The following is a 23090-nucleotide window of genomic DNA, read 5'->3' as shown; positions in this document are numbered from 1 at the left end:
AGCCCTGGGCCGCCCACGCCAATGCCCAATCAGCCTTTCTCGGAAGAAATTGCTCCTGCTGAATCTGCCCTAGCACATCGTAAGTCTGCGTCCTCTCTACTCCTATTGTCTTGTCGCCGGTTGCCTGGGAGAAGAGGCCGAACCAGCCCCAGCTCCAGATCCTTCGAGTGCTTTTAGAAAGCAGTAAGGTCACTGAGGACCCCTGACCACGTATTACCACCATCCTTTAAAAATAAACGAACTCCCAAATAAAACTGAGCTAAAAGCATGTTACCAGCACCGAGCTGTACAGTATCAGTTTAAATGAATCCATTTACCCCATGCATACTCACTTCTTGAGAGGCACAGTTGTACAAGGTACAAGCACGCTGGAATGCACAAGCTAGAGCCTGCAGCAAGGTCAGAGAAGTTGGCCACAGCTAATAAACACTGAGCAGAGTCAGAGGTTATACTTGAAGTATTTCAGGTAAAATACTAATGATAAGTATATGCTTTTCATTAAGCCAAGTTTTTTAGAAATAGTTTAAGTACAAAAACAAATGGGGCATATTGCTCTAGCAAAACATTGATCAATCATTTCAAAATATGCTGACAGAACAAACGAATATCTACCTGCTCAGCCTGCTTTCTGCACGCTGGCATACCCATTACCTTTCAAAGACCTTCAGTGTACTGTCCAACAATTTGCATGTTCAAAAGAGCTTCATAAGAGTAAGAACCAAGTTATGCAAGTTATCTTCTTTTAAACAAACCAAAGAGAAGACAAGACATTTATTTTAACAAGACTAGGATTTAATTTTTAAAATTTGACACTTAATACAAATATGTCAGGATAACACAAATACACCTGAAATATGCCAGTGCCTGAACTTTATTTACCATGCAAAAAAATCAATTGGAACACATAAAAAATTCACCTATAGCCTGTAATTTTACATTTATACATCAGAAGTGTCCATTTTAAGAAGTTGAAATAATTAGTCAATAACATCTAAGTACTGATTGATACTGTGAAAACATCTGTATACTCAAAGAAATAATTCTATATTTGCCCACAGTCTGTAATGACAATTCTTCCATTTACTAGCCCTTTAGGAGAACCAAAGGATTCGATCTTTTTCACAACATCCATTCCATCTTTCACAAACCCAAATACCACATGCTTGAAGTCCAAGTGTTCTGCTTTTTTAAGTGTTATGAAGAACTGAGAATTATTTGTATCCCTGCCCTTATTTGCCATTGACAACAATCCAGGACCAGTGTGTTTCACTGTGAAATTCTCATCTTCAAATGCTGTTCCATAAATTGACCGTCCACCTGTTCCATCATGGTTAGTTATATCTCCTCCCTAAAAAAAACGAACAGACATAGCATTAACTGAAAAGTCCCAAAACATAACCCAAAGTTTTATTTCCTTTCTACAGTAAAGACTTTATTTTGGAACAACTCATTTTTAGTTTCCACAAGTATCAATATCTGCTTAGATGTAGGGCTTGCCAGCTTCAGCATGTTTATTCATGGTAAGGGAAGCAGTAGTAGAAGGTGTATCCCTTGCTTATTCTGAACACAGCACTTTATCTTCCTGCTCCCCATGGTGACATTCCTCTAGGCCTGCCATTCCTACTGCCTGCATCGCTTGGCCCTGGAAGCTGCCTGGACCTGCATCAACTCACTGAAGGCTTGTCCTTGCTTAGTCCCTGCAGGCACAGAATGAATCATCTGAAAAAGGTTAACAAAGCAGTGACCAGTAATTCCATACAGCTTTGCCAAGTAACTGTTGAGCAGCATGGTAAGTGTGTCTTCTATCTTTCTGGAAGGCAGCAAACTTCTGATTCCTGATAATTTGACTATACACATAAAGGTGACAGTGCAAATTGTATCTGTACAGCCTTAGCTCTCATTGGAGAGCTTCTCACTGTACCTCAAGAAAGTTCAGGCAAAGCAAAGCAAACTTGAAATATACTCATTTAATGTGACAAAATTTCACTTTATCAAGGCACACATGGTGCAGTGAACCATTTTAAAAGAAAGTCTGCTCCCTTCTAAAATGTAATTTCCCTGAAATAAGCTTAAATCCTAAATGAGTTGATCAGAAAGGCATAAAGGTTTAACAAAAGAAGCATTAAGTGCATACTTCAGACACACATAGATAGCTAATCAAAAGACAGGCTAATAATTCATTCTGGTGACAAGCTATTCATATACTATCACAGAATGGGCAGGGACACCTAGAACTTGGACCAGACTGCTCAGAGCTCCATCCAGCCTGGCCTAGAATACTGATAGGAATAAAGCATCTACAGCGTCTCTGGGCAACTTGTTCCAGTGTCCCACCACCCTCACAGCAAACAACCTTCTCCTGACATCTAGTCTGAACCTCCTCTCTTTTAGCTAGAAGTCATTCCCACCATGTCCTGTGACTACATGGTCTTGTAAAATGTTTCCCTCCATCTTTCTTGTAGGCTCCCTTCAGGCTCTGGAATGACACCATTACATCACCTATAACCTTTCTCTTTTCCAGGCTGAACAAATTTAATTCTCTTAGCCTTTCCTCATAGGAGAAGTGCTCCATCCTTCTTAAAAGTCTCGGCTCTCCTCTGAGACTGATGTCCTTCCCATTACTTTTGTATATTATTTTCCTGTATTACTGTATACATCTGGGCTTGTAGAAAGTCATTTACCTGCCTCATCTTCGGGGATGTAGTGACATGCAGACCATTAACATAGCATGTACTGATGTTGGTTCATTTTGCCTGTTCCAAGTCACCAAAACTCAATGAACTATTGATGAGAATTTTAAGAAAGATCTGTCTGAACTATGATCAATCTCCTAAGCCTCCAGCATTTATGAAGAATTTGCCAGTGCTACTGAATACACACAGAGGTTTAAAACCAGCACTGTTTACCTAGGGTTACAGATGTACTGGAGGCTGATGCTCTCTGCACAAATCTTGATGGTTTAGAAAGCTGGCCACTGCATGGTAATTGGACCTAGAAGACTTGTTTTAGATTGAAACCTAACATCTATGATACTTGAAATATCAGTTTTAAAGTGCACATTATCTGAAATATGAAGTGTACTTTAGAGTCCAAGAGAAGCCTGGAAAGCAAGTGTTCTTAACAGGTGAGCAAACAGAAGTTCTTCTCTGGAGACAGAGAGAAGGATGAATGGTAGCTTTGGGAATGCCTACTTTCCTTGGTGTTCCTGTTCAACAACAGGCCCCTTGTCCATTGTAAGAGGACTTCACCTCCCTCTATTTTTTTTATTTCAGCCTGTCATGATAGACTAGGAAACACTGAAGCATGAGGTCACTGGTAGGCACAGGTGAAAAGCATCTTAGGGTACCATGTGCTGCTTGCATAATTTCTCAGCTCCTTGTAGGGAATGGACAGAGGAGACTATCCTGCACAGTGGATCCATGCTGCCAACAAGAATGTGCTACTCTGTATAAGTCATTTTTTGAAGTGCCATTGTTAGTCAAGATGCATCTCATTCTCTCAGTGAAGAGTCTTCCTTTCATGCTTACCTGACACACAAAGTCTGTGACTATTCTGTGAAAGCGGGAGTTCTTGAATCCAAATCCTTTCTCTCCTGTGCACAGGGCTCTGAAATTTTCAGCAGTTCGAGGTACAATATTTGCAAACAGCTCCATGGTTATGTGTCCTAAAGGTTCACCATCAGCAGAAACTTCAAAATATACAACAGGGTTGGTGTCCTTTGACAGTCCTGCTGCTAAAGACAAGTGCCCCTTCTGTAGTTCTGACAAGCTTAATTGGCATTCTTCAAACATCTTCTTGAAAGAATTAGCCATTTCTTGACTTTTAAATCTGACTGCAAATTGCTCTACTTTCACTTCACCATCTGAAAATAAATACAAGAAGGTCTGTTTAGTTTAATCTTGTAATAATCTCCAGGGAAAAACAAAACACAGAAACTACAGACCACCTAGAAAAAACAAAGACCACCTGAAAAAACTCACCAGCATAATCTGTGGCTGTCCAAATGAAAGCATTGTTTGATGTATCAGAGGGAACCAAGTTCATTTCTTTGGTGATAACATGGTTTGCACAGACTTTAAGAACTTGATCTCTTCTCATTAGGATTCTATAGTATTTCTTCTGTGTATGGAAGAGTATTTTGATCTCCCCAACACCGCGCTCCTTCCACTGAGTAACATCTCTGTCCCATCTGTAAAGTTTTGCCCTCTCCTTGAAGAGAATTTCTTCATCTTCTTCTCCAGATTTTACCTCCACCTAAAAAACAGCACAGTAGACTGAGAACCTGTGATTACCTACAAATATATTAAATACTTACATATACTTCTGAAGATTCTGACATATTATAATGGAAAATTGTTCAGTGTGTTCTTTACACCAACATCCAATTCATCACACCAAAATGGGTAAAACATTTTCAGTATTTAAGAGACACATATTCCACTATTTGAGAATTACAGCACTGCAATCCCCCTTCACCACACTACATGTAGTTGCTGTGGGTGTCTGGTGGTTTTGCTTTGGGAATGGTTTGCTTTGTTGGGTTTTGGTGGGGTTTTCTTAATGCATGGGTTTTTTTTTTTTTTTCTTTTAACAAAACTCCAAGACTTTATCAAGTGTTCTGGCAAGTTCCCCAGGTTTCAGGTTTGCTGAATGATGTGCACACTGAGAAGTCAAGATTAAGTACTGTTACAATTCCAGGAGTCATCTTTAGCACATTATTCAAGAGTTTGATATTTGCATTTGATCAGAATAAACACCAAGTATACACAACTTTGGCCTGACAGCCTCTCCACCTCACTTTATGTATGCATTTACTGGTCTCTAATTCCCTATAGTTAGCACTTCTCCAAAGACATACAACACTTGAGAGAACTGGAGACATATCTGACAAAATACTATTTGTGAAACCCCAAAAGGGAAGCAGAGAAGAAAAGCATCATAGAAGTCATAACGTGACACACAGATGAGCAAAGGCACACCAAATTTCCAAGAAGTTGAAGGCATGTTACAAAAGACAAGCTGTTCAAATTGAAGGACACCACATGCAGTTCCTTTGTACTCTATTTGCCTTGCTCAATAATTTTACTCATCTATAGTTAAATTTTATTATTTATGGAAAGGTCAGACAATATCATCAAAACAGTCTGAAATGGTTACTAGGCTAAAACCCAATCAAGACATGAATAACTGTGTGAAGTCTCAGTAAGTTATAAGGCTACCTTCAAAGTTGAAGGTTCTCCTTCTTGAAAAAGCATTTCTTTTCAAACTAAAAAAGTTCGTTCCCTTAGCCTTCAGGTGATGTTAACTGTATATCACTTTGCTTAGTGATTCTAGAAATCTCTCGCCTAGCTTAAAAATTCTTAGTTGGCATGGCTTTCACAGAACTGAATCTACTAATACAAAGCCACAGCTGAGTTGTACAAGCCTAGTAGTTATTCAGTACCCCTTCCTGATTTTCAGCTGTGCTGTATAAATGCTTTAGCTTTTATGAGCTATGTGTACTCCTCACCAACTCTCAGTCAAATTAAAAAGAAATCACTTTTGAAGATTTTAACTGAGGCACCAGACACCTCCCCAGGGCTATGATGTACTAGGATTTAAAACAACACATGCTTCAACATAATGTAAAACATGCAGAACAAGGTACAGCAACACAGAAAGCAAAACCAGTTAATCAAAACATTTTACAGCTTGCTGTGTTAGCAGAAATGCTTATCTTAATGTTGCTTTATATTCAAGAAGTCATCTTACCTCTGGTAAGGACACAATTGGCTCAAAGTGGATATCATCACTATGTACTACCTCATCATCACTACCATCTTCGTCTTTATGGGTAGTATCTCCAAACACAGTTGCTCCTGTATTTGCCCATTTGAAGTTTTTATCTACAATTAAGAGAGTTACATTTTAAACTTGGTGTAGTTTTTCCTCCTTCCTGACAAAAACTTGCAAAAAATTGTTGTTTCTAATGATCAGCAGAAATTTTGTGCACAAAAGGTATATTATATGAAGCAAAAGTCCAGCTGAGGTTTGTCTCAGAGACTAGCTGAACTCACCTTTCGAGCCAAAAGCAAAGTCTTCAGAACTTTTGGATGCCAGATCTGCAAATGACAGGCCTGCAGTATTGCCAAAACCAAATGAGATGATTCTGTTTTCTATCAAATAAAAATGAGAAAGTCAAAGATTTTTCTCTACTTTCTTAAAGAAAATGCATTTACATAGTCACAAGAATAAACAAGAGAACTGTCTACAGCGTTGTTTCCTCCCAGTAAATTTAAAGTTTGAATGACACTTGTCATAATGACCATATATTATAGTTTGAAAAAAGGGCTCAAGACTCTGAGTTTCAGCATACTACTTATATGCAGATCCACAGAGCTCATGTGGTATTTAACAGTAAACTAATGAAAGTACATTCTATTTAAATTACACAATAGACACTAGCACTGTTTTGCTGTAGCAAAATTCAACTCAAAATTTGATATATGCACATTTTTACCAGACTGGTACCTGTGTTTCTAATTACAATATTGGTACTACTACTGCCCACAACAGCAACTATGCTAGGCAAACTGATCCATAGAAAAGCATAGTTTCCTACAAAAAAACCTCAGAGTATACCCCTGACCTTACCTTGTGTTGACTCTGAACCCTCTGAATCGCTCTTTTTAGTTGACAAATCTACAGGTTTGTCTTCAGCTCGTGATGAGGTCTGTGATACTTGCACAGTTTCTATGGTGGAATGTGATTCTTCACTGCTGGAACCTGATTGGACACATACTGTCACTTCATCTTTTGATGGAGCAGTTATTTCTTCCTTACTGGTACACACTACGTCACTTGAGCTTACAACTTCATTCTCCTGCAATTAATCAAAAAAGTAATGTAATAGGTAAGTAAGTTAGAAGACCTTGAATTCAAACCTCCTCCCCAGGAGTCTAAGAACAGTCCTTATAAAAAAAATAAACAACACCAAGAAAAGTTGCTGTAAGCTTTCTGAAGTTTTTCATTACAGTTAACACATAAGGATATTAACTTGACAAGAGGCTGAAGTATCTTTGAAGCAGTCTGTTTTCAAACAAATACTATTATTTCCTGAAATCAAATCTCCTGTGTTGGCACACACTTGAGGCACAGCTACAAAAACACTAAAATAACTTTTCTGCACTGGATGTTTTAGTTCTAAAGCTGTACTGTCTTACACATATATAAAGTAATTGTACAAGTCTAATAACAAGAAGTTAATGAAAGATTTAGGTCTTACTTTCATTTCTTGAATTTTAGCTTCTGACTTTAAGTCTTTTAGACTGTTGCCTTCAGCATCAGTACTGACACCACAAACAGATGTAAAAGGAACATGCAGAACTTTTGTTTCATCTTTTTCCTCAGGAGCTGGTTTCTTTTCCAAAGTAGCAGCACATTCTCTTTCAGTGTTGAATTCACTTTTTCTTGCAAGGCCTGCTGTAAAGAATTAATGAAAAATAGCTGTGAAGGCAACTACAAACTGAAATAATTTTTAGCCCTGACATTTAAGTTAACCTCATAATAGCAAGATCAACTTGAAGACAGACTTCTTGAGTTTCACAGACAGTATTACTGTTTAAATAGTAGAAGTGAAGACTAACCTAACCTGGGGTGACTAGAATTGAAAATACATCATCTGTGGTTTTTTTACTGCTATAAGGGAATTTCCATGCAATGATGAAGAATTTCATCATGCAGCTGCCACTACTACTAAGTTCCTTCAGTATCTCCTCATATTTCAGCACTTATCCTCAAAAAAACCCCAAACTTTACTTCTAGAAGTACCTACCCAGACTTCAAGTTATGCAACACTGAAGTCTGAGACACAGTCAGACACACATAAACAGGTTGCCTACACCTGTATTTTTAGTATAGACACCAAATAGCATTTTTTCAGATTAACTCACAAGCCTCAATTGAATAACTGCAGAAGTAGCAAGTATTCAAAGACTTAGACAACCTTCTCTTGAGCATTATCATGCCAAGGTGATTTTTTCATTCCCAGAAGTACCTCAAGATAGGAAGAGATTTTGATGTTCTTGTTTAGAGATCACCTGGAATGTACATTTCTCTTGCAGGTACCCCTTTACTGCTAACTAGCAATTTAGCATGACGCTGTTAAGGCAGGAGAGGAGGCAGGAAGTTTCACTTTCTCAGAAGGCCAAGAAAGTGAAACTCCGATTTATTTCAAAATGCATCGCTCTTTATACAGAGCTTTGTCCAGGCCAAATCCATTGGTCCTGAAGTAAAAACAACCCAAATGATTGGTGCAGAGTGCTTGACGCACAGTGATACAACTTAACTATAAACAATGTGAACAACAAGGAGATAAAACCTCTTATTTACATTCTTTTCCAACAGATTCCCAGGCTTCTGCCTTTCAGTTTCTCTCTTTGACTTAATATGAGACCTACATTAGCATACTGGGCTTAACTCTGTACATTGAGATGCAGATTTTCTGCACCCAGCATCTCTACTTCTAAAAACCATCCCAGGAAACATAAAATTAACCTCTGCCCATGTGTCCTTCAGATTCAGAGTTTACGTTGCAGTACATGAAGCACAATAATTAAAATTTCTTAAGACATACCTTTTACGGGACCTTGCCCTTTCTTTTTCTCTTTTGAATCACTGGGATAGAGTATTCCATTAAGTTTTTTAACAGCTGTTTCATAGTCTTCATCTTAAGCAAAAAGAAAAAAAAAAAGAGTAAGTCCTCAGGCACACTCTAGGTCAGAGAAGTCTGCTAGGCCCTTTCAACTCACAAGGCTAGCAGGCATATGTAATTTTTGCTTATATTTTAAGAGTTACACAAGTCAACAAGTAAGCTGTCACTTCTTGATTTGTTTACATGTGCTCCAGAGTGCTGTTAACACTTTCCCAGCCTAGATTGCTACAGATACATGGCAGAGGTTTTGTTTTTAGGAAACATATTTCTTACTGAGTGATTTTATTAAGATGACCACTAAACAGATTTAGGAAAGGAGACTGAAGATTTTTTACAGAAAAACTTGCTAGCTCAGGTACTTGTGGAAGGGGGCTCATCTTCTCCCATTTTCTGCTGAATACAACGTTTCAGAATTTCCATTTAAAGTATTAGCTGCTGAATAAATCAATCTTAACTACATGCAGTAAGGTTTGACAAAGTAAGCTTACTAATAGTATTAGGAATTGGCTTTAGAAGAAAAATAACTTATTAGTATAGCACTTCGGGAATCTTAAGACTTGAGTGTACATCTTTGGCCAAAAGGACACTGACAGGATTACTTCCCATTGGCCCACACGAAAATATTTCAGTGTCTAATGGTTCTAACAGTGCTAACTGAGTATCTCAGGTTGGAAGGGACCCATAAGGATCACCAACTGCAGCTCCCTGCAGGGCTACCTAAAACCAAGCCATGTGCATTACCCACACGTTGCTTAGCCTCTGAGGGGTGTGTTGCTCTAACTGCTGTCCTGGGGAGCTTGTTCCAGGGCCTGACCACCCTCTTAAAGAAAAGCCTTTTCCTAATCTGAATCTCCCTGACAGCTTTACTCCATTTCCTTGTGTCCTATAGTCGAGCAGAAGAAAGAAGAGATCAGCACCTCCTCCTCCACTGATACCCTTGAGGAAGTTTTGGACTGTGATGCCATCACCCCCTAGCCTTGCCTTCTCCCAGCTGAACAAACCAAGTGACCTCAGCCACTCCCCCTGAGTCTGGCACCCAAGGCTGTTCACCTTGGTCACCCTCCAACAGTCTGATATACTTATTACACAGAGGGACCCAAAACTGCACACAGTGCTCAAGGTGGGGCTGCACCAGTGCAATGTATTACATCCTTTCCCCACAAAAGGGCAGTACAAACATAAATTTTGGCATTCCTTACCATCATCCTCATCACTCACATATCCAGGCTTATTCTTGTAACAGAAGAATGTTGAAGGGAGTTTGAGGAAGTCAGCAAGAGCTCTCTGTTCAGGAGTAGGTGTCAACTCATAAACTATTACAACCTCATCAGATGGAACATCATCCTCTGGCACTGTGGTCTTCTCAGCTTTTTAACAGAAATTGAACAAACCATTAAAACAGAATAATTTCAGAACAGGAAATAATATTAACCCATATTATTAAGGAACCAAATTAATTCTAAGGGCCTACATATTTTCCATACTGTTGATAGACAGGAAACAAAAATCAAACTTACAGGATGTAAGGACAGAACAGCAAAACTTACACACTATTTTACCGCTTTTGGAATTCAAGCATTAAAACAAAACATGGCTGCAGCTTTATATTATTAAAAAGATTGTTTAATTAAGCCCTCATGTCAAATAAGAGACAGCTGCAGAGAAGAGTGACAAAGGTGACAAACAGAGGTAAACAAGCAAACTTCAGGCCTAAAAAAGTGAAGCTGTGGACAACAACCTGTCCAAGCAACTGAACAGAACTCATTTCAGATTACTTATGGGATAGCTGAGCTTTTTATTGGCTAATAATAAATTTACAACAGTAGCTGTTGCTGAAACTTTGATTGTTACAAAAGTAATTCTTAGTTCGACTATCAAACAACAAAAAGCATTGCTTTCAGCCTATTTAACTAGCTTTTGCAGCATGGAAATATCACCATCAGTTGTATTACTTAGTTTTGTGTCTTCTTGTCTTCAACATAAGTTATTCCTTCCACTAGTACTGAGAACAGTGCACACTCAGTGCAAAGGTTAAAGGTCAAAGTAAAGTCTAGAGCAAACTGTAGATAAAATATATGGTTGCAAGACAGCTTTGGAAATAAGTATTTGAGTTTATTATGACAGAATGGAAGCAAAAGATATAGCAATTTAAACATCAGGTATGGTTTGGTTAGGGTTCTGCTTGTTTAGGTTTAGTGTTGTTTTGAGAAGGTGAATTTGGAGATAAAGGGCTAAGAAATCTGTGAATTATTTTTAAGAATTACCTCGTAAGCACATCAATAGCCACAACAGCTGTCTCTAAGAACAAAATGACTGATTTAGGACCTCAGCCTATTTGCTAACAGCCTATTATCTGTTCTCTAGATTTAATTTAGTCAGTATCTGGAGGGTCTCAAAAGCTTGCAGTACTTTTCATTAAAAAAATAATTTTGTTAAGTCTGTGGCACAGTGTAACCAGAGGAAAACTAAATATCCAGCTAGAAACAAAAGTTGTACCTAGTTCCTGGAAAGCACTGATTTTTCTGGTCATACAATTTAACTTATCATTGCGAGAGGAGAAAAGGACATAAGAGACAGGTTTTCAGACATGTCCTTTGATCCTCTGAGACAACTATAACACTAAAATAAGTCTAATTATTAAAAGCAGTTTTCATTGCTTTTTACTTAATCATCCAGTACCTTAAGAGCAGCATAACATAAAGTTAACAGCAAAATCCCAAGTAATGACTGAAACATGTATTTTTTCAAAGTTTTACCTCTTCAGTCTTTGCCCCACTTTTGTTTACAATCTGATAATTTCAGGCATTTATACAACAGAGCTATACAGTAACTCAAACCCACCACCGGCACACTCTTGTAGACTAATTCTTTTTGCCCAGATTTTTAGATCTCAGTAAATTCTCTGAGCCTGCAGAAAGTACGTGTAGGATAAAATTCCTGAACAGCAAATTTCTAAGTTCATATCATGACTGCAAGACATACATGTTTTCATACATCATCTCAGAATCTCATCCAAAAAAACTCAATCACCGTAGCCAATTTAAGGATTAGAAGGACATCTAGTACTGTGTTGTGAAGATATGCAGATATCCTGCATATTACTATATGTTTTATTCTTTCTGGTTAGTTAAGCAAGTGTCTTAACTGGACTAAGTTTGCATCAAGTTCACCCGAGATTTAAGTGTGGAGCATTTAGTCCTACAACAAGAAGCAGCTTTCCTTAGGATCAGAAAATTTTCAAAAATTTATCTTTGAATATAATAAAACACTTCTTTCAAGTGAGGTAGATGGTTAAAGTATGTGCTTTCCTTAATTTGAGCACTAGAAATCTAGCTAGAAGCAGTGGCAACAAATACACTCTTCCAGTGTTTTACCACACTCATTGCTCATCAGGTTTGACAGCATTTAAAAAGAGTTATTTATCATGGAGTCTCTTTCAGTACCCTTTGGGCAAAATAGCTGAATAAGAGAAATACATTTAAGGCCACTTCAGATTAGTCAATAAGTAAAGTTCTCAGTAAAACTGATCTATCAAACACTGGGATAATATTCTAGTGCTCCAAACGTCTAGTCAAAATGATAAAAGACTTCAACAACAAAGATTACTGCTGCAAACACCTTAAATATATCTTTACAGCCATGAAACAAAAAGCCACACATACATACAATATATTCTGAAAAGACCTGGTTTTAGGATAATAGAACTTATTAACAATCATGTAGGTTTTCTCACCCAGAGTAGAATATGGAAGAAACAAAATTCAGGACAATATCATGCACAACAGTTCTTTTCAATGCTGTACTATATTTTCACTTTTGTTTGAATTTGCATTAAATCTCTCTAGCTAGTCACAATACCGATATTTCCCCTCATCTATTGATCAATGAATATAAGAGTTTAAACCTCAAAGCATGTAACAGGTACAGCAGCCTGCAACTGACATGACTCAAACTTGTAAAGCACTGGTGTGGTTTAAGTCCAGCTGGCAATTAAGTGCCACAGAGCTGCTGGCTCACATCCTGTAACCTGGTAGAATGGGGAGTAGAATCACATGTAAAATTTGTAGGCGGAGATAAGAACAGTTTAGAAACTGAAACAGAAGTGACATAAAATAAATAATATTAAAATGAAAAAGTAAAACTCAAGGAAAAACGAGTGAGCACAGTACAGATGCTCAGCACCTGCTGACCAACGCCAGACTCCATTCCCACACTCCTACTGCCCCCTCTTCCAGATAACTCCACCAGTTTATCAACTGGGCAGGATGTTCTATGGTGTGGAATCCTTCTGGCCACTTCGAGCAAAGCTCCCTCCCAGCTTTTATTTGCGTACCTCCTCAATGGCACACCATGAGACAAAAAAAACATAACCTTGACTTAGGGTAAGCACTGCTTAGCAGCAACAGCACATCAGTATGTAATCAGCATTGAATCCACTGAATCCAAAACCCAGCACTGTGCCAGCTACTGAGAAAAACTTAACTTTATCCCAGCCAAAACTAGCATAAGAACTTACAGGAAGTTTATGACTTGACCTGAGAAAAACATAAATGTGTGGAGGTTCAGAACTACTGAAGTTAAATTTCTTTTGAATGTTGTTCTAGCGCAACTCAAAAGCCACTTCCGAAAAGAAGTTCCCCCCAAGAAAAATTTTTATCATGTTTATATTGGATAGGTTTGAAAACCTAATTTAGGAAGGACTTATCAAAATCCTTTACTATTAAGTCAGAGTTCAAAGACCAAAAAGTTACACTGAACACAATTATAAACTGTAAACAACTCACTAAAAAGACAATCATAACCTATTATCAGGAAAGTAGAAGAACAGTCTTAAGTACCAAAAAGGCTTATTTTGTTTGTTTCTTTAAATACATCCCCCCTGCCACATGCCTCCAATATAAAACCACAACCAATTTGAGGTAGAAAAAGTTCTTGCATGTGTGCATTGGCACAGAATTATTAATAAAGCCACATTATGGACACTGTATTATGAAAATAGAACTGAATTGTTCATAAACTCCATCCACAGGGATGCCTGAAGACACAAAGGAAGTGACTTTAGGTTTTGTATACAGAACAGGAATTCAGTGTTTAAGTAAGAACAGCTTATCAAATGACATTTTGACACTTTGAAACAACGTAAGACACTAATACTTGAAGACTGTCTTATGCAGACTAAAGTATTTTAATTTTAAATAACAAACTTTTAAAAAATGTGTAAGTTGAGCATGCTTACATCAAGCATACTTGCAAGCAGCACTGGTAGTAACATATAATCAAATTATAAGCTGTAACAGTTTTGTTTACAGGGTCTGAAAGCAAACAAATTGGTTACAAGTTGGCAGAAGTTTTCCAGCCAGCAAAGGTGGACTTCAGATTATACATGAAGGTGGCTCTCACTTCTGTGCACTCTTTCTTAAAAACACAGCAGTTAACAGTGACAATCAGGGAACTGAAGGGAACATTTCCACAATTCAAGCTCTTTACTGGATAAGCTGTCTCAAGATCTTCAGACTATTTCATTAACATAGAGTAAACCACATCAGGCACCACAAGACATTCTCTGAAAATAAAAATGTAATTTCTTTAGAAAAATGGAATTTAAGAGATCCAGTGTGCACGCATAGTAAAACTGGGATGGAAGAAGTGCAGGGCACATATCCTCAAAAAATAAGGCAAACAGAAGCCAAAAGCTTGAACAGGGCCATCCATTGTGCTGGCTCATGTAAACATACTAAGGGCTAGAGACATTCTTTAACAGGACAAATATAGTAGTCAGACACACAGTTTCAAGTACTCTCCTTCAGCATGCATGTTAATTACAAGGATTACTGAGCCAGCTGCTTTGACCCAGCTGGGTTATTGCCCATGCCTGCTAGAGTGCTTTTATCACGCATTCAGTGCAGTATGTAAATACCTTTACTACCAGGTTGCATGGAGGATGTGCTTGTCCAAAAGGCCATGGGGTTAGATTTAAAGAGGCTAAAATTAAATCCTAAAAAAATAAATTGTTGGTATATAAGTGTTTACCTGGAATTTTAAAAGGATAGAACAGACTTACCTATGTTCTGCAAGTATTCCATAGTCATATTTCACAGCAGGAAATTTCATCTGTTAATTCTACAGAAGCTTATCCAACCCATGTGAACGGACTACAGCTATTATCTTCTGCATGTCACTTTACTACACTTAAGGTAATAAAGGGACAGGACATCTTTATAATTCTGAGACACCCCATCCTTCTCACAAAGACACTTCAGCACATTACAGTGCTCCTGTCACAGCCACAGCTTCTGCCTGTGCATCTTTTTCAGACTATAACATAAACCATACAACTGCATATGCCATCACAATCTCTTTTCAGGCTGACACATGTTAAGCTACACAACCAAAATTGCAGAGGTCAGTAACTAACACTTGAAACAAAGGTATAGATAAGTTCCACAATACCCATCTACTTAATTATGGGGATAATGCAAATTTTAGCTGTAGCATACATCTGCTGTTCACACACTTGGCCACTCAGAGCAAAGGCCCAGGTACATAAACATAAACTACCTATTTAAGCCCCAAAAGCGAATCCACAAATTCTGTGAGCATTTAAACCCAAGATCCAGATACAGCACTTCAGAGTTTAAGCTCTCTACCTGAAAATTTGGTTCTCAGTAAGCAAATTTCCATTCTGCATCATACATTTTAATTTTTATTTAAAAATAATTATGACTTAAAATTCCCTTTAGTTGATCCTCTGGAGAACATGTAGATACCTGCATCAAAACTGAAAGAAACTACCTATTCTCAAGAGAATAAAAAATAATGAATAGCACAGAGCTGACTACTTAGTAAGTTGCATACTTGAGTAAATTACTAGTAAAACTGATACTCACCTTTTTCCAGAATTCTAAATGAGAAGTTAGATGGTCCATCTTGTGTTGAAGCTGGAAAGTTGTCTACCTTGCTGTCTACAGGCTTCTGAGTAGCATTTGTTATTTTTGGTGGTTCAGAGACTTCCATCTCTTTCTGTGCTGTGTTCTGAGATGCTGGAATATGGCCTTCATTCTTTCTTGGGGGATTAAAACTGAAGCCAAAGAGAGAACCAGTGGCTGAAGTATTTCCAAATGTGAACGTCTTTGACTTTTCATTACTGAAAATGCTCTTGACTGATTCAGAGCCAAATACAAACTTTGGAGGAGAAACCACTGTTTTTGTTGATGTTTCAGAAGTATTTGACACCTCTGCAGCCTCTATAGTTGTGTCAGAAGTATCTTCACCATAGTTGGTATCAGTTCTTTCTCTGGTTGTTTCTTCTAGCACAGCTACAGCATTTTTGCCACATGGAGATTCCTTTGGTGTATTGGCACGAGAAGAAAGAGGTGTTATCAGTGTCTCTCTCTCTTGGGCATGCTTTGCTTCATCAAAAATTTGCTTAAATGAGTCTGCAACATCTTGCAGCTTGAATCGCACAGCCAGAAGTTCTACTTTTCTCTCCCCATCTGCAAAGTCACATGCAGTCCATACCCAGGCTCTATCAGATCCTTTCATTTGTTGCATATTCATGTCTGGTGTTATCCTGTGATTGGCACAGAGTTTTAGTACCTGGTCCCTTCTCATTACTATACGAACTTGTTTGTTGTCATAGTTCTGCAATATCTTGATATCCCCAATCCCTCTCTCTTTCCATTGATTTGCATCTTTGTCATATCTGTAGAGTTTGGCTCTATGACTGAAGACAACTTGCTCATTTTCCTCACCACTGGTCACTTCCACAAGATCAGGCAGAGGTACCACAGGTTCAAAGTACTGTCCATCTCTTTCCTCTTCTTGAGTAACATCAGAATCTTCATCTGTGCCGACTGATGTTCTACTCTGATTCTGTTTGGCAGGAGATTTAGATGGGCTCAAAGCAGATTTAAAGCTGAAACTAAAACCAGTGGTAGACTCTCCAAATCTAAACAGATTTTTCCTTACAGGGCTACTTGCAAGAGGCGATGCGTATACAGAACTACTTACACTATCATCTAATGCTTCTTCACGCAAGTCATAATTATCCCACTCCAGAGTAGGGCCTGTACTTTCAGCATGTGGCTTTATAACCAAATCAGAAGTACTGCTGGTACAAACGGGGTTTACACTTTCCTCTTCTGACAGTTTAGTTTTGTCATCTGTCAGAAAAGTTTTGAGATCTTTTAAGCCACACTTCATTTCTTCTGCTCTCTGTATAAGCTGAGCTGTCCTACCTGTATCAACAAGTTTATGGGGTGTCTGCAGTGGTATATCAAGTAGTAGCCTCTGACATTCTTCAAACTTCTGTTTGAACTCCTCAGCCTGCTCTGGTGTCTTGAATTTTGCTGCCAGATGCTCCAGCTTTGCATCACCATCAGAAAAGTCATTGGCCATCCACATCCATGCTTTGTCTGAGCCAGACAGCTGTTTCAAGTTCATTGTTGTCGTTATCCAGTGATTCGCACAGACCTTCAGTACCTGCTCACGCCGCATCAGTATTCTTACTTTGCCATTAACTTCATTTTTAAGAATCTTCAGATTGCCCACCCCACGTTCTTTCCACTGGCTTGTTTCTGGATCAAACCTGAACAGCTTTACTCTCTGGGAGTATAACACTTTCTCATCTTCCTCTCCTGTAAACGGTTCTACTTTTTCAGGCATCTGAACTATAGGTTCAAAATGGATATCATCACTGTCCTCTGTCTTATACACATCATCATCCTTCTCGCTAAGGTCAGCAGATGTGTTTGCCTTCTGATCTGTTTTAGAATTCTGTGAAGAAAACAGCTTTTCACCTGCTCCTGAAAAGCCTTTGAAGTTAGGGTCCTTTTTGCCAAATTGAAAGCCTTCCCTAGGAATATTTTTTGCATGCTCAGCAAAAGTTGAAGTGCTGTTATTTTGCCCAAACACAAAGTCAATTTTCTCCTTGTCTGCTGTTTCTTGAAATTGGAATCCAGTTCCACTGTCTGAAGGCAGTTCCTTTTTGTCTTTTTCATCAATGCTTTTTAAGAAACCAGTCATAGGCTCTTTGGATGGCTCATCTTTCTTAGGGGTATTTTTACTAGATTCCTGTATTCCAAATTTAAATCCATCTGCAGGCATTTGCATTGAAAAGCTAAATCCTTCCTTTGCAGGCTTAGCTTCAGTATCAGAAGAAACCTGAAACGTAAATGGTGGTGTCTTGCCTTGCTCAAGACCAAACTTAAAGCCTGTTCGCAACTGTCCTCCATCAAGGTCAGGCAATTTACTTTTCAAGCCAAAAGCAGGAGCTGGCAAAGTATCACCAGCTGGTTTACCAGATGGATTAGGCGTTTCGCAGGCTACGCAGGCTAGTGAAGAACCTTCATTCCTCACAAGACAAGTAGTACAATCCCACTGACCTTCCTTCTTAGTAAAAAGCCCTTCAAACCCATTTTTCTGTGGCTTACTTGTATCAGCAATGGAACCAAGCCCCAGTGCAACAGATGCCTGAACAGAGGGTGTGGATGTATTTGGTTGATTTTGAGGTTTTGGACTCTGACAAGAACAGCAGTTCACATATTTTGCTTCATTTTGAGTTAGGCATACAGAGCAGTCCCACTGACCTTCCTTTTTAGCAAAAGCAGATCCAAACTTGTCCTGCACTGTGTTACCACTTGCTTTCAGACTTGCAGAGCCAGTTAATGGGGTGCCATGTGTTTCCCACATACTTGAATTTGGACTTTGACATGCTACACAATTCTTTACAGTTGCTTCATTTAGAACTAAACATACTTTACACTCCCATTGGTCCTTCTTCAAGAGATGCTGCCCAAACCCACCAGAAGAACAGGCTTGCTGAGCATCCTTCCCAAATGAAATGGTAGTGCTAGATGCAGTGGATGTAGCTGTAAGGGTGCCTTTGCTGTCACGTTCACTGCTTGTTCCATCTTTTAGAAACTGAAAGCCCAAGTTCATGGTCCCAGAAGTGGTTCTGTTGGACTCCTTGATGTCCTGATTTGCTGTTTCTTTTGCAGTCCCACTACTTTGAGCCACAGACGTATCAGCATTTGATCCCAAGGATTTTAAAATATTTTGTGCCTCCTCAAACTTTTTTTTGAAGAGCATTGCTTCTTCAGGTGTTTTAAATCTAATTGCAAGCTGTTCTGGCTTTGGCAATTCATCTGCATAGTCTAAAGCATGCCACACGAATGACTTCTCTGAGGCAGCATTTGGAGTTAATTTCATATCAGTATTTATGTAGTGATTTGCACATATTTTCAGCACTTGGTCTCGTCTCATTAAGAGACGAAATTTGCCAGATACTTTATGTTTCAGTATTTTTACATTTCCAATACCCCTTTCTTTCCATTCTTTAGAGTCTGCATCAAAACGAAAGAGCTTGCCTCTGTTGCAGAAGAACTCCTCTTCGTCTTCCTCACCTGTCTTTACTTCAATCTTATCAGGAAGTGGCACCACAGGATCAAAATGAGGACCATCATCATCCTCATCTCCACCATGGGTGCTTCCTCCCTCTGTTTCATGACTTCTATTGGCCAAATCTGAATTTGAAGCCATAAATACAGGCTTACTTGGTTCTTGAACCCCAAATGCATCACTCTTCTCAACACCCAGGTTTTTGTGTGCATTTTGTCCCATGTTTTCTCGAAGAGACATGCCTGGAATATGTTTATTACTAAAACTGAAGATATTTCTTGAACTGTTTGTGGGATCGCTAACTGGCTTTTGTTCAACGTATCTATCATCCTCTAAAGGTTTATCAGATGTTAGAAGATCCAAGAGGCTTTCTTTACTATTAAAAGGTGCATTAAGAGGTTGTGGTGCAACTTGAGGGGGAGAAGAAAAAGTGAAGTCCCCATCATTAGACTTGAAGTTAGGTTTAAACTTAAAAGTTGTCGGCTGACTTGGCTGTGCTGGTGTTGGCAGAGGTGGTTTTGATCCTTCTGCTGTTCCCGGCTGTCCAAATTTAGGCATTGCTTTTGGTTCTGCAGGCTTTAAAGTGGGTGGTGTGACTGAACGGTTTGTGAAATACCCTGGTTTAGGTAGTGTTGGATTGGTGCTTGCCTGTGGAACGCTGTAGTTGTAATAGTCATCAGCTGTACGAGGAGAAATTAGTGTAGTACCAGGAGAATCAAAACGCAGAGGTGGGCCATACATTTCTTGAGAAAACATACAACCAGAAGTGTTTTGCAAAGGTGGAGTATGCATGGGTGGTGGCTGATAGGAATATATATGTGGCTGAGGCGTAAGTCGGTTCATGCCATAGACAGGAGGCTAAAGAAAAAGCAGAAAACAAGTGCTCTGCTTATTACAGTAACAGAAAGGATAAAATCTTACTGTGCTGAAGCCCACATAACACGTACTCTTAAAAGGAAGGCATGCTTTCAAGTTTAAACCTAAACAAGTTTTACCTTAGTTTAAAACTTGATGGGCATTCAAGAATAAACATTGAAAAAGGGGCACAATATGAGTGGGTTTTTCATGAAAGAAAGCTTTGAAAACCCCATTTTCTTTTGCCCCACATTTAAGCGGGGGAATAGTTAAGTGCTATCATACATAGCTATAGGAGAAATGTACACACATATAAAATATAGTTTTCTAGTTTTTCCACCCAAACTGCATATTCCAGAAGTTAAGCAGGGAGACAAATTATAATTTTATCCCTAGCAGTTTAAATTGACCAAAGTCTACATAAGGAACTGCAATTACATCCAGCTATGTACAGAATCAAAACCAGTCAGTCATTTTTGGGAGATCACTGGAAGCAATTTAAAGAAATAAATTTATTCTCACCTTTGCTGGTGTTACATTAGTTGCAGCAGTTCCCAGAAGATACTGAGAGTTATAGGCAGGTGACTGGCTGTAGAACACAGATGGGCCAGTGGTAGCAACTAAAAAGGAACACCAGGAAAACAGTTACCACTTATATTTTCTTGTTGCTGTTTTCTACATACTCTTCCCAGCAATCAGTTTTTAACTGTGACTCACTAAAACATTTCAGCATTATTTTCAAAAGTCTTATTTTATTTAGCTAAGTATTTAGATAAAAATTCTGCAGCAACTTGCCTGTTAAAGGGGCTTCATGAAGATTTTGTGCTCTCTGATAATTGTCTGGTATTGCATCAGTTCCATAGTTTTCAGCAGGCCACCGAGGAGATGCATTTGTGTTGGAATTATTAAGTTTCATTTCTTGCATTTCATTCTGTTGAGACAGGGTGCCAAGCAAGAGTGTATCTATTGCGCAGGTATTTGTTGAAGAAAATATAAGGCATCATCGCCACCCTTTTGCTGTTCAAAAGCATGTTCAATCCAGGGTATGGGGGTAATTAAAAACAAACCAAGCGAAGAAATACCTGCCAGATCATGCAAGACATGGCCATGGAGTACAAAGTACTTCCACAGTACTCTAAAGCCAGAACAAGCCAGTAAAAAACCCAGAACCAAGTGGATAAGAACAAAGCTGATAAAAGCAAAATTCTTTCCATGTACAGAAAGAGTCCCTTAGATCGGTTGCCTTAGCACTCCTGTCCAAGTTCCAAAGAGGAGCTTTTAAGCAAAAGGATTTACTCTGGTACTCATTTTAGGCAGCTATATACAGAAAGTAATTCTAGGATCCTTACTGTAACTAAAAGGCTAACAGTTCATTACTGAATATGATGACAGAACTTTTACCTTTAAAGCTTCCACTTGCTGACAAATCATTTGAAGTATAGATTTATGGTCTTCTGCCCACTGAGGGGGAGTTTTCGGAGAGAACTAGGAAAAGAAAAGTTAATTGATTCATTTGAATTTTTCTTACAAGATAACAATTCTCTGAAACAACAACTAGCTAACATACCTTGTAGGTCTTAGTTGGCGAAAAAGAGAATTTGGTTGGTGACGGAGTGGAATGTTTCATTGCTGAATCTACAGTTCGTGGCAGACCATTTCTGAAGGCAAGACTTCCCTCTTCACCATTCTCACCAAGTTCCTGGATCACTGTATCTAACACTTCTCTCACAGTTTCAAGAGACACTGGCAACTAGAAAGTTTTTTCAAACATGTGTCACGATTGCAATTCTCCCATTAATAAGATAAACTACATTTAGAATTCTGGCCATTGAGCAATTCACAAGTCTTTCATTACATAAATACTGGGTTTTTTTCAGCAAAGCTCTTAGCTTGTTCTGATTCACATAAGAAAATAACTCACAAAGTATTTTATTTTTTCAAACGATCAAGGTAAAAGACAGTGCCAAAAGCTATTTGTTTACATTAAAGCTTTCACCCACAGGGTAGCCAGGATACCACATGATCTGGTACGTTACAGAAGTTACCCAGAATTTAGCTTACCTGAAAGCCTGAACTAAAAAATTTTAAAAAACTACCTTGAATGCAAAAGATTTCATTTTTCAAACAGTAATCTAAGCTACTGCATTACTTGGAAGAAGTTTTTAAAGCAAGAGTTACTTACTTTCTCAGTAACTGACATATCCGAGGAGCTTTCCGCAATAATTTTCATTAGGTAATATTTGGCTTTAAGAAGGTAAGTTTTATGCTCCTCATGTTCTTCTGGCAACATGACATCATTTTCAATCTCTTCTGCTTTTCTTTGGAATATCTGAAGAACAGGATGCAGAGTGAATAGCATCAGTCAGAAGGAAACTGAATAAAGAGAAGCATTTCTGGGTAATGCAACTTACAAACTTACCATGGCAAGATTCCAGTATGACACTACATTCTCAATAGCTTCAAATGCTATTAAAGCATCATCAGTTTTGCCGTCAACTGCATCCAACATAGCAAATGCTATCTGTGCCTCTTCTTCATATGCTGCAACCTGAAGGACCTACAAATAAAGTGAAGGTAAACTTGTACTTAATAATGTAACGACATAACCCTTTCTCCTGTAACACAGGGAGAATTCTTTTTCAAGAAATTTGGTACTGAGGGTATTCAGTGCCTTCAAATCATAAACATCATTTCAAAGGTAAGACCAAAGTTACAAGGAGAGAGTTTTCCCCTTTTATAAAACACTACTACCAAATCTCACCTTTAAGAGTTTCACAGTAGTAAAAACATGGAATAGTACAATACAGACAAAAATCCCACAACTATGTACATTTCTGACCAAGACCCTTCTCTTCAGCCTTGGCTCAATTGATCTGTACCTGAATGTCTACACTGTGGAAGTGTTTGAAGAGAGGATCAGTAGGTTCAGAAATACTCCTCCTCTTTTTGATAATTTCCAGCATAGGCAGAACTTTCTTCCAGTAGTAGACACTTCGTCCAATATATTCCTTCTGGTCATAGAAGGAGTTAAGGTTAATTCCCTGGTGAAGAAAAGAGAGTAGATGCAGATGTTACTTCAACAAATGCAAGTCAAAATGCTATTCCTACATATCCTTCTCCTATTTTCTTTAAGAGTTCCAAAGTC

General features: G+C 38.5%; 1 protein-coding gene across 3 annotated transcripts in view; it reads right to left on the bottom strand.

Moving 5' to 3' along the window:
• Positions 1–770: 770 nt before the first annotated feature.
• The window catches only part of RGPD4 (RANBP2 like and GRIP domain containing 4), a 33579-nt gene continuing 11259 nt past the window's right edge, over positions 771–23090 (bottom strand). Inside the window, exons 13-30 of one of the 3 annotated variants that reach the window (XM_030279208.4) lie at positions 22825–22986; positions 22365–22502; positions 22128–22274; positions 21513–21695; positions 21347–21430; positions 20741–20876; positions 20468–20565; positions 15580–19948; positions 14610–14687; positions 9892–10059; positions 8615–8707; positions 7265–7458; positions 6634–6862; positions 6057–6155; positions 5752–5885; positions 3981–4254; positions 3528–3862; positions 771–1348 (exon numbers count right to left, since the gene is read on the bottom strand). In XM_030279208.4, coding sequence (XP_030135068.4) covers positions 1043–1348; positions 3528–3862; positions 3981–4254; positions 5752–5885; positions 6057–6155; positions 6634–6862; positions 7265–7458; positions 8615–8707; positions 9892–10059; positions 14610–14687; positions 15580–19948; positions 20468–20565; positions 20741–20876; positions 21347–21430; positions 21513–21695; positions 22128–22274; positions 22365–22502; positions 22825–22986 — 7227 coding nt within the window. In that variant the 3' untranslated portion in view covers positions 771–1042. Of the gene's footprint in view, positions 1349–3527; positions 3863–3980; positions 4255–5751; positions 5886–6056; positions 6156–6633; positions 6863–7264; positions 7462–8614; positions 8708–9891; positions 10060–14609; positions 14688–15579; positions 19949–20467; positions 20566–20740; positions 20877–21346; positions 21431–21512; positions 21696–22127; positions 22275–22364; positions 22503–22824; positions 22987–23090 lie in introns of all 3 variants that reach the window. The other 2 variants (XM_030279202.4, XM_030279217.4) reach the window with 2 other exon arrangements.

The sequence above is a fragment of the Taeniopygia guttata genome, chromosome 1 (genome assembly GCF_048771995.1).
Source record: "Taeniopygia guttata chromosome 1, bTaeGut7.mat, whole genome shotgun sequence".
Classification (NCBI taxonomy): domain Eukaryota; kingdom Metazoa; phylum Chordata; class Aves; order Passeriformes; family Estrildidae; genus Taeniopygia; species Taeniopygia guttata.
Note: the sequence above shows the minus strand (reverse complement) of the source record. Positions and strands in the feature narration are given on the sequence as shown.